The following is a 17,001-nucleotide window of genomic DNA, read 5'->3' on the forward strand; positions in this document are numbered from 1 at the left end:
ATTAGTATTGATACTGCAAGGAGACGTATTGTGTGAAGAGAAATTGAAGATGTTGTTTAATTGTTGATATATTTATGATCCACGTCACATATTCAGTTTCGGTGGCAGTTCTTCCAGTTTGTCCAAAAGTCTTCTAATCAGGGCTCTATAAATAAAGAACTATGGCAGATGTGTAATATTTAAAGCCCGCCGGCCCTTCCCTTCCGACCAATCAAATAATCGGAAGGGAAGGCCGGCGGGCTTTCCTTGACATGTCCCTGACACAGCGGACTGCGGGTGTAGTATAGAGTAGGGATGGGTATCGTTAAGGTTTTAACGGTACTACTACTTTAATCGATACCGCTTATCGATCCGGTCCTTTAACGGTACTTTTATCAGTAACTCTGTTACTTTTGTAACGCGTTACACCCAACACTGATTATAAATGACTTTATTTTGAAATTCAGTTCCTGACGGATGGCAAAAAAGCCCGACATTATAGAATCAAACAAATAAAAACAAGGATAATTGTGTGTTATTGTTGAGTAAATAACAGTGTGTTATTTAGAAAAGAATAACAAATTCGAAGGAAAAAGCTAATCTGACTATCTTGACTTCTTGTTGCTATCCTATAGTGGCATAAACTGTTTTCTACAGGCACATTTTACCAGCATATTTTTCATTATGATTCTACTTGTGATAGTCGGACATGACAACCTGTGTAGCCCGTGTATTGATTCCATCCGATAGCTGTTACTCGATAGCTGATAGAGGTTATAGTGCTTTATCTTGTTATGCAGCAGTGTTAATTTTGGCAGCTGTTTTTGATTTAGTCTTAGTCTTAATCTTTAGACGAAAATGGTTATTCGTTTTAGTCACATTTTAGTCATTTCTATCCTTCATAGTTTTAGTCTAGTTTTAGTCGACGAAAACTCAAAACGTTTTAGTCTAGTTTTAGTCGATGAAAAATTACATTTTAGTCAACTTTTAGTCAAAATGTTTTCTCTCTTTAAACTAATTCAGTTAGGCAAATACAGGTTTCTGAAATTGTAATCAAGGTGACAGCATCAAGTGTTGAAATTCGTAAAGCAACATTTCACTCTCTTAACACTTTACTTGTGTAATATCTAGGGATGGGTATCGCAAAGGTTTTTTTACAGTACTACTAGTCTTATCAATACTGCTTATCGATCCGGTACTTTAACGGTATTCTTGTATTTACTTTTTGTTATTTTTTAAAGGAAAAAACTAACAAATTGTTAACCGAATTAATTGCTTTATTTAAATGTGAAATAAATGAAATATATATAATTATTTTAAAATATTGTACTGTACTTGAGTAAAATGTTGAGGTACTTGTACTTTACTGGAGTATTTAAATGTTTTGCTACTGTGTACTTCTACTCCACTACAGTTCATAGTTAAATGGTGTACTTCTACTCCACTACATGTATTTAATACCTTTAGTTACTTTCAGTGGCGTTTTTATATGTACAAAAGTGGTGGGGCACAAAAAACTTAGATGTCTATATATAAGCTTCTGCAGTGACGTGCAGTGAGGTTCATGGCTGGTGAGGCACTGGCACTGACTCTTCAGGTTTACAAATATTATATTTTGACCTAAACCAAAATATAATATTATTTTCAAAAGCTTTTTTTGTCTGATGCTTCGATTAATTTTAAACAGACAGTTCAACAAAAGGATACCCAAAAAATGTAATTTGATCATTTAAATATTGAATTGTTCTCTCTAAGTAAGATCCCATTTTCAAAAAATTGCGGTCTTACCTTGACTTGAAGATGAAGTCCATTTGCCTATCCTTCTGGACAAAAAATTCTATAACTTTTTTGTAAAAGTCCTCCTTATCATCTTGTAGTTTCAAAAGTCTATCATAAATCTAATCGATAGATTTATGATTCGAAAATGATAAAAGTAGGGTAGACATGTGGATATTATCCGGCTGAACAAAACGTGCATTTATCTAACAGGTACGTTTCCCACAGATCTTATTTCAAGCTATTTTCTAAAATCCTATAGAGAAACCTCATTGCTTTTTTGCAGCTTACTTCCTGGTTTTAGGACGCGTCACTGCAGCTCTCGTCTCCTCTTATTATACATCCATGCTCTTCACACACCACACTTTTCGCGGCACACGTACTTACAGCCAATCAGCTCTGAATGATGTGAGATGACGTATGGTGGGGATGGCAGCTCTGTGCCCCTATGGTGTTTTTTTTTTTGCCACACACATTACATTGAAAAATACTCTGAGCATGCGCAGTGTAGTTTTTACAGTCACCGTTCACTTTGACAGTGAAAGGGTGGGGCATGATCAGGTTTTGTCCCACATGGCTCAAAACGGCACTGTAGACACTAATTAGAAGAACACAGACTAAAACAGCAATGCACAGACGAATCAGATGATTAAACTTGACCTTAAAATATATTTTATATATTTTTTTATTTCTTTTTTTGCATCTCTTTCCATTTTTTGTAATCATTATGTGTAATACTTTCTGCTGACACTAGGTGGGGCTGTGCCCCACCTGCCCCTAATGACCAGTCGCCACTGGTTACTTTACAGATGTGGATGAATGATGTGAAATATAAACAAGTGTTAACTCAGACTTTAGTAAATTCACAAGCTACCCTGCAGTATACAAAGTCCTTCAAACTAGCTGCACCTTTACCAGCTTTGAGAACACTTTAATGATCAATCATTATAAAACATATCATATATATTATTCTGAAATGGACCAATCTGCACAATGACTACTTTTACTGTCGCTACTTTAAATATATTTTGATGATCATACTTTGACTTGAGGAACTCTTCCTACACTATGGTATTTTTACTACTTATATACTTATAGTACTTCTCCCACCTCTGCACACCTGATGTGATAACGTTACTCGTAATTGGGGCAACAGAGCTACGAGTTAAGGAAGTCGAAAATTGTGCATTTCTCCGACTGAATATGACGCTTTTGGCCGGCTGTTTGGACAGACTACTCTACTCGTGTCAACGCGCTAACGCGAAAACATGGCAAACGAGCTTTGTCCACATCGAGTCTTGTAGAGTGTCTCTATACTCTCTGAACGCTCCGTCCCCGGCAGATCTCTGTGTGCCGCTGCAGCGTGTCTGTTAGGCCCCGCCCCCCGCACACAGAGAGAGAGGGAGATCGCTCTTCTGGAGTGAAGAGAGCGGAAATAATGATATTGCAAGTTAGAAATGTAAGATGCATTTTGACAGACAAGACGGACACTTGGGGGGAAATACCCTGCATTTTGAATGTCCGATAGTCCACCATTAACACCTTAGTCCCGTCTCGTCTCGTCAACGAAAACTAAATATACATTTCGTCAAATTTTCGTTATCAAGAATCTATTTTTAGCTCGTCATCGTCTCGTCTTAGTCATGTAAAAAAGGTCGTTGACGAACATTTTTCGTCATAGTTTTCGTTGACGAAATTAACACTGTTATGCAGCATGTTGATTATTCTCTCAGAACCAGCTAAATACATGGGTCTGGGGTAGAGATCTTCAGAAACACAGATGATGTCTTGTGAATTCTCCCCGTGTCTCTCTGATGCGGCTTTCACACCGGCGCTTTTCACTTTCTAGCTCCTCGCGAGAGCTTTTCTGGTTCAGCTCCCGTTTCCCTTTTCAGCTCCCGCTCTGTTCACACTGCCCAGAGCTGCCGCTGCTGCGTCATGACGTCACAGTTTACGTCGCTGATTTTCTCCCACAACAACAACGGGCCGGGGACTGCATCGGGTCGATGATCGTGTTGCTTTTAATCATACGAAGCCAGATTAAATTAAATAACGACTTCTCCAACCTTATACTTTTCTCCAGAGTGCCGTGGTTCATTGTTTATTAATGTGTTTCAGCGGCATTTACCGACCGCTGCAGTGCTGGCTGCTCTTCCACGGGAGTGTATTTTCCCGTTAGCTCCGGGTTAGCTCACACGGCTCTAAAGTATTCACTGTCTGACTGTCACACAAGCAGCTGATACATATCCCCAGTTCCCCTTAAGTGAATGTGTGTCAGTCTGAATTGACGCTGTTTGGTGTCAGTCTGAATTGACGCTGTTTGGCATCACAACGCTGTTATGAAAGTTTCTCTGGTATAACATGGGTGATGTTAGCATAGCAACCGAAGCTAAACTGACTACTTGCTAAGCCGTTTCCTATAGGCACATTTTACCGGCGTATTTTTCATTATGATTCTACTTCTGATAGTCGGACATGACAACCTGTACAGCCCATGTATCTCCACAATGATCAATAACAGCGAACGGATGGTCAAAGTAAGGTTTCCTGCACGCCTCGACGTAAGAGACGTAAGCGACGCCGCGTCATAGCTCCGAAGCTCTTGCCTCTGGACCGACAATTTTTTGGAGCTGGAAGTGAACCGCATTCCGGAGCTATGACGCGCCGCCGCTGCGGTGTGAACAGGAAAAACCGGCGCTTTTCAGGCTCTAGCTCCCAGCAGGAGCTGGAAAAGCGCCGGTGTGAAAGGGGTATGAGTCTCCATTGCTCCAGAAGTTTCCATCAAAGTCACGTTCTAGTCACTTTGCTCAGCGCTACTGCTTGTTACAACTTTTATTTGCCGTACTCGCCATAAACTGTTATTGCTCAGGTTAATCTCGCCCCCTCCGACGTAAGCGTGAAGTATTGGTTCTTGGTTCTTGCTGGGCAGCCGAGTGGGGCCAGCTAAGAACAGGAAGAAACAGGAAGAACCAGAGCTTAATGAGGCTCTAGCCCGGAACCGGCCCTGGAACCGGTTTGGTGTGAAAGGGGCATTAAGCCCCGGCCACACAAGGACGATAGCGGTTGTATCTGCTATCAGATAGACGGTTCGGCCACACAAGGCCGACATGGAAACGCAGAAAACGATAACAATAACGATAACGGGTCCCAAGGTGGGTAGATCTGCAAACGAAACGCTCTGGGGGGGCAAACGGCTCCGTGTTTACGCCTATACGATAATTTCCTGATAACATTGAAGCAATAGCCCCGCCTCTCCCCACCTCTCCTGCTCAGTGATCAGCTGCTGGGCTGTCAGAAGAGGGGGAGGAAAAGAGAGGCTCCGTTTTTTATTCTTATATTATTATATAGAGTCGTTATCAATTTGTTTTAAAGCTCAATAAATAACAAAGAAGACCTTTGACCGGCACTTTTCTAATTTTGTCCGGAAGATTTAAACTTTAACGGACATGTTGACCAGCGAAAAAAAATCTAACTGAAACTCTGCCGCACGGTCCCCTCGTTCCTTAGAAGAGGCGGAGAGGTGGGTGTTTGTCATCTGCTGGTGGACTACCGGAGAGATTTACAGCACGAGCAAACGCTTGCCTCGGGGAGGGAGAAAAAGAGCCAGAGCGTCCACAGTGGAGAATAAACAGAAGGGCAACCATGGCAACCATGCGTGGGAAGTCTTCTTCGCTAATTTTGTGGCAGACTACAGCGCCACTTACAGGCCTGGCATATGTACTACAGCGTCTCCAGCGCTTTCGAGCGGTCTCGTGTGAACGGACACGTTTCTGGTGCCTGTTGTGTGTGGACGGAAGACTTTTTTGATAACGATTGCGGTCCGTTTGCATTATTGTCCTCGTGTGGCCGGGGGACTCCTCCTGAGAAGACTGTTATTCAGATGAGTTTCTTTTGTTGAGATCGGTTCTAATCTAACCTCACGGAAAATCCAGTCAGTTTTATATGCAGTTTCAATTTAGGTATAACATAGTACACACATAGCAAAAAGTTATACATGTCTTTAATAATTTAACTGTGACTGTTGAACTTCATCCTCTTTTTCTGTCCTCTCTGTCCCTATCTGTCTTACATTACTTATATTTATTTTTCTCTGTTCATTTTGTTACCTCCCTCCCTTCCTCTCTGAACTATCCCGTTCCGATCCAGAAAAATCTCCATCCAAAGTATCTTCTTCTTCTTCTCCGGCTGTGGACAGCTGCACTGAGCGTCTGCTGCAGAAGAAACCATACCCCAACAGCAGCCCGCTCTGTCACCCGGAGCCCCCCTCTGGTGGAGCGGCCCCCCGCTCTCCCAGCACCTTACCTCGGAGCCACATTACTGCAGCCCGGGCCGCGGCCGGCAGGGACGGCCAGCTGGTTAGCCTGGAGGCGCAGCACTCTGAGGTGGAGAGGAAGACGGACGTGTTCCTGGACCACCTGAGGCAGAAGTATCCTCACCATGCTGCCATTATCATGGGACACCAGGGCCGCGAGGGGGAACAGGTGAGACCCAAAGCTGTGCCCTCTGATGACTTTCCCTCCATAAATAAAGATTACACATCAGATCCAAACCCTTTATCCTGATGACAATGATGACCATTATCATATTTACTGTCCCAAAATTGTAATGCTGTGAAACACATACAGAGCTGACTGAAGATGAACCTTGGGGTATTCAGCTGCCACCCCTGTGTGTAGCAGCAGAGCATGTTTGTACCTGCCACCCACACACATCTTTTTAATTATTGCAGTGCACTGTAAAAACTGTTGCTTTGGTAAAACTTAAAAAATATGTGTCAAGTGGTTCCAAGCAATTTTAAGAGTTTACTTTTGCATTTTTTGAGTTGGTGAAACGTACTTTTTTTTGTTTTGCTCTACTCAAGAATGTACGGAGCCCCTAAAGGGACATTGAAAGAAAAAAAAAGAGAGAGAGAGAAAAAGAAAAGTTGGGATAACTGAGAAACTAACCCGTTATCCCGATTTTTTTTGAGAAAGTTACCGATGCGCCAAGGAGGAAGTGGAGCGCACAGGAGACAACCATTTCATTGCAGACTGTTATGTTTGTGGGGAAATGACAGTGCATACATAATTTGAGATATATTTCGTACTCAAACTTAATTTTAAGGACATTTCGGCCAGGGGTGTGTGGTTAAAACGTGGCAGCCTGCGGTCACTCCAGGAGGCAGCGGGACGTGTAACTCAGAGAAGAGCAGCACCAGCGCTCGAACAGCTAAAGAGTGACCGCAGGCTGCTACGTTTTAACCACACACACCTCTACACTTTACCATGCTGCACTGCGTTATATATCAAATGCACCCTATAGGACTCATCATTGCACACTGTATAGCCTAACTGGATGGTCCTCACTTACTATGCGTAGGATGCAGCACTGGTTTTTATTAATGTATAAAGCCATTTTAGGTAAGCTTCCACTCTACATATGTGTCAGATTTGCCCCAGTTTGCGACTCTTACAACCTCAGATCCAGTGCCTGGATACGGTTCCAGGTTCCTACTGTACGGACTGAGGCTGGAAAAAGGAGTCTTTCTTATTATGGTCCTTGGTCTTGGAATGACCTTCAATCACGCCTCAAACTGATGGCACTTGTCTCTATAGCATGTTTTAAATTGAAGTTGTCGGAAGTCCTCACCACCAACTGCTCTTGCAGTAACAAGTAGTGTACTTTTCTTACTGTCCCAATGTGCACAATGTAGTGACTGCTTTTTCGTCTTTTGTTTTCTTAGTTATGTTCTCTGTATTTTATATGTTTGTGTTATGTGTTATGTGTAACGTTGCTGCCTTCTTGGCCAGGTCAGCATTGAAAATGAGATTTTATCTCAATGTTTTTATCTGGTTAAATAAAGGTTAAATAAAAAAAAATAAAAACACACAGGGTTGGGTTGTAACGGAATACATGTAACGGCGTTACGTAATCAGAATACAAAAATCAAGTAACTGTATTCAGCTTGCGTTACATTTGAAAAACGAGTAATCTGATTACAGTTACTTTCGTAAACCTGAAGTGAATACATTTTGGATTACTTATTGGAATTATTGGTGGAAAGATTTCCTCACAACATTTAATATTCATTACTAAAGGTACAGCCGAATCATCACAGCGCACAAAACCTATTACCGCCGCAGATGGACCAAAAAAGGGAGCGTTTGAAAAAAATGTGCGGGTCCGCTCAGTGAAACAATAACAACGAAACATGGAGGAACAAAAGTCTGCGTCTGTGTGTGTGTGTGTGTGTGTGTGTGTGTGTGTGTGTGTGTGTGTGTGTGTGTGTGTGTGTGTGTGTGTGTGTGTGTGTGTGTGTGTGTGTGTGTGTGTGTGTGTGTGTGTGTGTGTGTGTGTGTGTGTGTGTGTGTGTGTAGAGGTGTGTGTGGTTAAAACACATCAGCCTGCGGTCGCTCGTTAGCCTTTCTAATGATTCTGAAGGTAAACACAGTGAAGGCGGTGCGTGAAAGGCATAGATCAAGGCAGACTGGTTTACAGACTCTCCTGTTTTGCCAATCCGGTGCTTAAACAAATAGCTCTACACCCCTGGCCGAAATGTCCTTAAAATGAAGTCTGAGTTCGTAATATATCTCAAATAATGTATGCACTGTCATTTCCCCACACAAACATAACAGTCTGCAATTAAATGGTTGTCTCCTGTGTGCTCCACTTCCTCCTTGGCGCACCGGTAACTTTCTAAAAAAAAAAAAAAAAGATCAGTTAGCTGAGTTTCTTCCCGTTACATAGATATGAAACATTCATAGTTTATTAAATCTTAAAGGTAGGGTAGGTAAGTTTGAGAAACCGGCTCGAGATACACTTGTTGTTATATTCCATGGAATGCTCTTAACATCCCGATAGCAATGAATATCTTAAGTGCTTTGACAAAAAATCCATAAGAAAATGTCATCTGTGGAAGCCGTAGTACTGTAAAAAGCACGACCAATCATTTTAGCCGGCCCGGCTAAAATAACTGGATGGCCTACCTGCCTGTCAGCCTTCCATCTGTGCACAAACTTATCTCGTGCCCTCATTGGTCATGTGCGCATTCGTGTGTGTTGGAGGAGGGGCTCTATCCGGTTGTGTATTTTCAAATTCTAGCGATCTCTAGCCGGTTTCTCAAACTTACCTACCCCACCTTTAAGCTTCTTTTAAATGTTGGGAAAACCAAGGTAATGCTTTTTTCAAAAGCAAAAAAGACTCCAGAGACTGCTTTGGATATTGTTACTATGCAAGGACAAGTACTCGAAGTGGTTACCTGTTATAAATACCTAGGTATCTGGCTTGATGATTGTCTTACTTTTAAACTTCAGGTCATTAATCTGCTTAAAAAGCTGAGGGTTAGACTAGGTTTCTTTTTCAGAAACAAGTCCTGTTTCTCTTTTGAAGCCAGGAAAAGGCTAGTCTCTGTGACCTTTTGACCTGTGCTAAACTATGGTGATTTGATCTATATGAATGTACCTGCCCATTGCCTGGAAAGGTTAGATGCCGCCTATCACAGCGCACTGAGATTTGTTACTAACTGTGAAGCACTTACTCATCACTGTACCCTGTATGCCAAGGCAGGTCTGCCTTCACTTACTGTACGGAGGCTCAGTCACTGGTACATATTCATATATAAAGCCATGCTGGGTAAACTACCACCTTATATCTGCTCTCTGATTTCACAGAGAGTGGCAAGTAGCTATTGCCTGAGATCCCAGGATGTGTTTTTATTACATGTGCCAAGTGCTAGGACTGTTTTAGGTACTAAAGCTTTTATGTGCGCTGCTCCTCTAGCTTGGAACACTGTGCAATTTTTTTTTAAACTGAGCATTTTGGTTCCCTTGCATCATTTTAAAGCGCGGCTGGATGATATGTTATTAGATATCTGTCATTGTGAATAGGTTGCTAATTTATACCCCTGTAATTATGTTGTATGATGTCCTTTTTGTTTTCTGTTGTTTTTATGTGTAACCAACGTGCTGCAGGTCTCCCTTGAAAAAGAGATTGTTGATCTCAATGGGATTTTCACCTGGTTAAATAAAGGCTACAAACAAACAAACATCTTGCTGACATTATAAATGCATCCTCGCCCAATACACACTTTTACTGAATTGCGCCTGAATGCACCTTAACAGAAGTCACCTCCGTCACTGGCTACTGAGAGCTAACGTTAACTCTCCTGCAGATTCCAACATGGATTTGCATCTATAGCGTTGCATAAGCATGAAAAATATAGTTTGCACTTAATTTTGTATAATAGCAACTCAATGCTGTAACTGCAGACTATGAGTTTAAATTGGGTACACATCTAAGATTGTAGAAAGGTAATTCATTGCTCACAGTAAAACAAACGGCGAAATACAGATGTAGCTCTCCAGATAGGACTCCAATGGGTGTGTCCCAACCAAAAACCCAGCGGATCCCAGTGGCTGGGGGCATTGCCAAATTGCTAGAGGACGTTGCCAAATTTCCCCATTTGTTCAATTACAGGATTTAACCATGAGATGGCGCTTCATTCACAAATACACACAGACAACTTGGTGTTGTAGAACTTAGTCTGTTTGCAATGTTGCAGCTCTGCAGTTGTGTTTGCTGAATACTGTAGCATTTAATCACTTATTTGTTATGGTTTTCACAGGCTACTATAACGAAAAAACATCAATATTTTAGATCAAATAAAGTATATCTAATCTTATTATCCTAATTGTAATTCAATAATATATAGTCTTTATATATTAAATAATCATAATAATGTAAATGTTTACACTTCTTTATTTTTTATGCTCATACTTTTACCTTTACAATAGTTTGCTTTATGCAGTATATTTTTTGTAATATTGTTGTGGTGTTTTTACACAGTACAGTAGATCGAAGTAAATCAACTTATACATTAAGATAAGATAAGATAAGATGGACCTTTATTAATCCCCGTGGGGAAATTCAGTAGTTCAAACAGCAACAGGGTGAGAGTGAAAAACAGGACAGCACAGATTCACACAGATTAATAAAATCAAAAATAAGATCAGCGATAAAAATAAAAATAATAATAATGAGAAACTATGAAATAAGAAATGAATAAAATTAAAATGTAATTATCATATCATATATTATAATGTATTGTATTATTAAGTAATATCATACATTAACCCCATTATAGCAAATGCCACATTGAATGGATGAACACATTTATGCATCAATAATTACAACAGAGTATTTCTAAATACAAGTTGTAAAAATACTTATATGTATTTAATATTAATAACATAATGATTAATTTCAGATGATAATACTTTTCAGGGTTAGGGTTAGGTCCGGTCTGACAGCGCTTAGCTCTCTGCTGCAGAGAGGAAGAGAATTCACTGCTCTAAACAAAGTCAAAAATCAACATACAGTAGGGGGGTGGGGGATGGTGAACGGTATGGTCAATGTTTGTAAACACTGTGAAATGTTGACTTTATTTGATCATTTCAGTTAAAAACTAACGTTCATATTTCTCTTTTTGAGAAGAGAAATATGAATATGTTAGTGGCTGACCCAGCCCCATGGTCTGTCACAGTAATGCGGGAAAGAGAAGTGCACTGTTTTGCCTAAGTCACTTACTCCAGAAGTAATAAGGCGTACGTCAGGTTTCAAATTGCCTAAGTCACAACAACATATTCGTAAATTGGCCTAAGTAATCTAATCCTCTTATGTCGCGTTTCCACTACACGGCCTCGCTCGGCCCCACTCGGTATGGCTGGGCCTCGTTAGGACTGGGTCACTTTATGGCGCATTTCCATTACAGTTTAGGAACTGGGGCAGTATCTATAGTAACGCAGTGTAGGCGGAGCCGTGACGTGATCTTCAGAGGACCCCAGAAAAACAACACAGCCGTTAGCTGTTAGCACTCAGAGCTCACAGCTCCTCATATATGTTCAGAAACTAGACAAAAGTTAAACAAGTACAAACCACAGACTGCCTGTGTCATGGTGAATACAGTCGCTGCTTTATTTATGTCTGTATAGGCCGTTGTTGTGAGTGTGGACGGTTGGAGCATATACTGCGTTAGCTTAGCCAATCTCCATTTAGAAAACAAGCATTTTAAAAGGTTTTTCCCCTGCCGTCTGTCTGCAGACTTGACAAAGCATTAATTCATGGTTTTTACTAACCGGTATCAGTATGTTGTTACTTCGGCATCATTTTGAAACGTGTATTACAATTAAATCACGGTCAAATATGTCCATCTTGTTGTAGTTGTTGCCCCCTTGCCAGCGACGCTCTCTCTAGTTTAGCATACTCAGCCCGACTCAGCCTCGTTGTCTCTGGCCCTGGACCCACGATTTTATGAGGCCAGAAAAACTGTGAATTAGGACCCGCCGGCCGGTACTAGGCCAAGTGGAAACGCAACCAAAGACGGGCCGCTGACGTCACAGCCCTCTTAAACCGGGCTGCGGGCTGTAGTGGAAACGCGCCATTATTTTACACAATTGACAGAAAGTGTTATTTGTACGTCAATAGTCATATATTGTCATAACCTTTTTGTGTGAAATAATTAATATTATTATTATTTCCGCCCACTGTTTGGCGAGCTGCATGAGAAACTGATGGGCTGTCAGGAGAGAGAGAGAAGGATAGAGGAAAAGAGAGGATCCGTTTCTCCCGTGTTATTATCCAAAGTTAATGTAAACTTTTGAATAATGTACTTATTATTATAGTGATGAACATTAAAAACAAAGCACGTTGGCTAATTTTGGACCCCCTCACTATTTTTTTTCACTACTTTAATTAAATTGTTTCCTCTTTTTATTTTATTTATTATTTTCGGGACGGGGAGACGTGTGTGATTAAAAATTCATTCGCAGAAATGTAAAGTGATCTAACTAAGTTCTATTCATATTCTTGATGGGAAGAGCAGTGTAAATGGTGGCCTATATGCATTTGAAAAGCAATATAAATCACACAGTTAGTATACAATAGGCTTTAAAAACACCATCGATAACCATTACTCTTCTCCAATTCAAACTCTTGACGGGAAAAAAGGTGTAAATGGTTGGGCTATACTGTACTGTATACATACAAAGGCCATTCAAGCTAGACGTTCTTCTGGAAATGTTCACATCAGGCACCTTCAAGTTAAACAATAATACAATAAACAATTAACACGGTAAATTATGTGGATTAAACCACATTTATTTAGTTAAAAATAAACGAAATATGATTTTGTTCGAATGATTAAATGTAGGGTGAATTGCCCTAATGTGGGACATTTTTTGCATTTCAGACTCCGGGAATATATTGCGATATGAAGCCGATACAATAAATCAAAATCCAGTACCATTCTGAAATCCCCAGGATGTGTCCTAATCAAACCAAAAGAGAAAATGCAGATATTACACTCATAAAAGAAATGGTAGACATATCAGTACTCTTAGTGCCAAGTTGTCTCAGACAATCTGCATTTCCTAATGTGGGACAGTTCTGTGCAAAATGTGGGACACTGAAAAGTCTATGTTAAAAAGCCTCAGTCACCTTAATTCATGTAATAAAAACATCTCAGGTCAGTAACACTCAAAGCTAAATGTGCAATACCATGTTCAGCTATGTTACTATTTATAATGTTATTGTTGTTACAACAGAAGATGTTTTTCTTTAAATTGAAGTTAAATGCTTAAATCCCGAAGTGCTTGTAGCACTTCGGGATTTGAAATCAAATATGAAGTGCTTTATAAATGGAACCCATTATTATTATTATTATTATAAATGCATCAATCTGGTGCATTTTGAGGGCAAAATTAAGAGATTTATGGATACAGCTCTCAACACTCATATGAAACAGAACTGTTCTTACAATGTGTGTTGGAAGGATTTATTAAATTACTATGCATATTTTATTTAAACTTGTTTAAAACATATCTAAATAAATATGTGTGTCCCGGCCAAGGAGCGTATTGAGCAGGAAAAAAGAAGTGATGGAATGATGGAGCAACTGCGCTGTCATATGTGTGGGCTGGACCTGTATAGTTGAATTTACAGGAAAGGAGTGAGCAGAGGGTAGAGTTGTACTAAAGAGATGCGTTACCATGGAAACCAAACAATGGTGTAGCATGTATTGAAGTCTGAGTGGAAACAGTACAATTTGGAGCGTTATGTTAGAATGAAACAGCCAGGTCGTGACTCACAAAAAAAAAGTGTTACTTCACTAACTGTAAGCTTGTCACTCAGAGTAACCTACAGTTAACTTAACTGCTGGAGAAGAAAGATCAAGGGGGGGGGGAGAGAGCTGTGGCTGATGGGCCATTAGGTGTGTAAAGACAGCTGATCACCTGAGAGCTGCCGTTTCATTCAGACTGTTTAAAAAAAAAAAACGGTCTGATTTTAACAACTCAATGTGTGATTGTTATAGCAGTAATATTAGACACTAATAATACAGTAAACTATTAACACTGTACATATTATTGTTTGCCCGTGGGATTAGGATTATCGGTAGTGAGAGCCGTGCTGCATTTTCCACCGGTCGGATGTGATATAAAAACAAACCGATTATTTTTGTAGTTGTAAACTCACGTGGATTAAACTACATGTATTAGTGCATTCATTTCAATTCGGCGAACATATGATACATTAAATGATCGTGAGGATGATGATTACAAATCGTTTGTATGAGCCGGTCTGCATTTCCTGACAAAAAAACATAGCGATGGTTTTGTATTTACGCCAACGTGGATTAAACAACATTATTTTGTTAAATAAAAACATGGTGATGTTTTGTAAATGATTACATGTCTCTTATTTAGCACAGAATATGATCCTATCCGTGACATATGGATCTTAACAAATATCCGCTATATCAGATACCTCTACTGTAGATCTATCAGCTGTTTATTTTTTATTTCACATGAGTTCCACTGTGGCAGCTTTTTAATCACTGCTCCCCCTGGTGGATCCATGATCCATTGCAGCTGGTTTCATAATAATTAAATGTATTTATCAAGGGGGCGTATCAAGTCCTGCGGGGGGTTTCCTTTTCAGCAGGGGCCCACCCCGTGCAGATCACGGACCCGCACGGACCCGAAATGAAGTGCTACATCTGTACATACAGAGGAATTCATATCAAATAGGCGCATTAGTGACTTACTCTTACATAACCGCTGGGTTATAAAATAGTAGGGAATAATTTTAGCGGAGGTATTTTACCAAAGCCCCCACCTTTTTGTTTTACAACGAGTGTGTGTGGGGGACTCCCCCTTCGATTCTATTGGCTCTAACGGTCAGAAAGAGGTGTCAACCATCAAAATCGACAAAGGGGGGCCAGAGATATGGAAAAAAAAACATTTCCACCCAAATCACCTCAGAGGTGGAGTGTTTTTGGATAAATCTTTCTAAAAAGGTCAAATGTCACTTGTTTTGCATCAATCTTGATACAGGGTACTTATTATATGTTATACTTTGGATTCCTAAAGCTTTTAGTCTACTTTACCATCATCCAAGGGTAGTTTTCACTATAAGTAAAAAAGAATTTTTGGACGGACACTATAATTTACAGTTTTTTACTATGTAAAATCTGAATTTTCTTTAAAATAAAAAACATCTATATTGTTCTGACTTTTCTATATCAAACTCACAGATTTATCATTACTTTGAGAAAAAAGATTATTAATTTAACCCTTTTAGAAGGGAAGATATGGTCATTTGTTCTGGGAATGTCATTTTCAAGCCAAACATTTTTGACTGTTTGGCTAATCCTAATGTTCAGCCTTGATGTAACAACATTCATAATTAAGTCAAGGTAACACCCTTTTCACCCCGGTTACAAAGTGGAGGATGTTGGCTTATCTGGCGACCGCAGCTCACAGCCAAAGTGCGAGCGAGCCTCTGAGCGAGCAAGAGAGAGAGAGAGAGAGGGCGCGCATCGGTACCGCGGCTGATAACTACAGCTCAGTGAGGTAAAGGACTCTGAGTGTTTAGATAGTTCACTTTAGTCTAAGTTATCTCAGTGGGTCTCAAACGGTTTGGTCAAGATTTATGTAAACAAATATTTCCAAGGCACACCTTTATAATTATTAGGATAAATAAACACAGGTTTTAAATCATTTCAGTTTATACTCAGTGTTTCCCCTATATACATTCAGCAGCGGCGTATGTGCGCCGCTGCTACGCGCCGCCAGCCAGGTTATTTTTTTTTTAATACATTAAAATAATAATCCGTGGCCACACAGCCTCTGTGAGCGAGCGAGACAGAGAGAGAGCTAGAGAGAGCACACCTTTAACTATTTAATATATTTGTAAAAAATAAAGTAAGAAATCATTCCAATGTGTACTATAGGACAGTAAAAAAAAAAAAACAGTTTAAAAGGGGAGTGATTAGTAATATGCATAAAGAAAAAGAAAGAATACTAACTAGGTAACATAAGATAAGAATAAACAAGTTTAAATTATTTGTTATTGGTTGTGATCATATTCTAAAGATGTTTGGATTATTGAAAAGTATACAGCTCCCTTTCATCTGAGTGTTGAGAGCTGTATCCATACATTCATGTTGTGCTCAAAGTGCTCCAGATAGATGCATTTCACTTCAACATTGAACAAAATCGTCCCGGGGGTGCATGCCCCCGGACCCCCCTAGAGGATGTGAGGTCCACCCACAAATAAAGCAGGTTAAAATAATTAAATTGCATACATTTTATTTTTGATTGTTTGTTATGTGGATGTGTAGTATGTGTGTTACTGTATGTTCAATAAAGGTGATTTAGCAAAATACACCTGTGGAGCCTCAAGAGCCTTAAATGTGCTGGCAGACACATACTGTAGAAACATATTGGCGGGGCGCACTTCCCACGCGCACACACTAAAAAATTCCACGCGCTCCGTGCTCACATTTAGCTGGGCCCGCGTGCCTTAGCACCGCTGCTATGACTCCATCCTAGGGAAACACTGATACTATAGGACAGTAAACCAAAAATATCGTTTAAAACTGGAGGTATAAAAAAAAATGCATAAATAAATAAATAAATAAATGTTAACTAGGTAAAATAAGATATAAATGAACAACAATAAAATACGTTACATTTATTTGTTATTGGCTATGGTAGGTTATTGGTTATGTTCACATACTTATTTGATTATTAAAATGTAAACCGATCTTTTTCATATGGGTGTTTAGAGTTGTACCCCCTAGATCTAGTCTCTAGTAATTCTGCACCAAATTGAAGCATTTTACTTTAAAATGTTAAAACAAATCTTCCCGGGGGAGCATACCCCCGGACCCCCCTAGAGGATGTGACGTCCACCCCCTAATTAAAACAT

The 17,001-nt window shown here is 39.9% G+C and overlaps 1 protein-coding gene across 1 annotated transcript in view; it reads left to right on the forward strand.

The window, feature by feature from the left end:
* Positions 1-17,001, forward strand: part of LOC117473292 (sickle tail protein homolog) — a 160,939-nt gene that overhangs the window by 38,846 nt on the left and 105,092 nt on the right. Inside the window, exon 2 of the mRNA XM_034118809.1 lies at positions 5,902-6,236. Within this exon, the coding sequence (XP_033974700.1) occupies positions 5,902-6,236 (335 nt within the window). The remainder of the gene's footprint in view (positions 1-5,901; positions 6,237-17,001) is intronic.

The sequence above is a fragment of the Trematomus bernacchii genome, unplaced genomic scaffold (genome assembly GCF_902827165.1).
Source record: "Trematomus bernacchii unplaced genomic scaffold, fTreBer1.1, whole genome shotgun sequence".
NCBI classification, from domain to species: domain Eukaryota; kingdom Metazoa; phylum Chordata; class Actinopteri; order Perciformes; family Nototheniidae; genus Trematomus; species Trematomus bernacchii.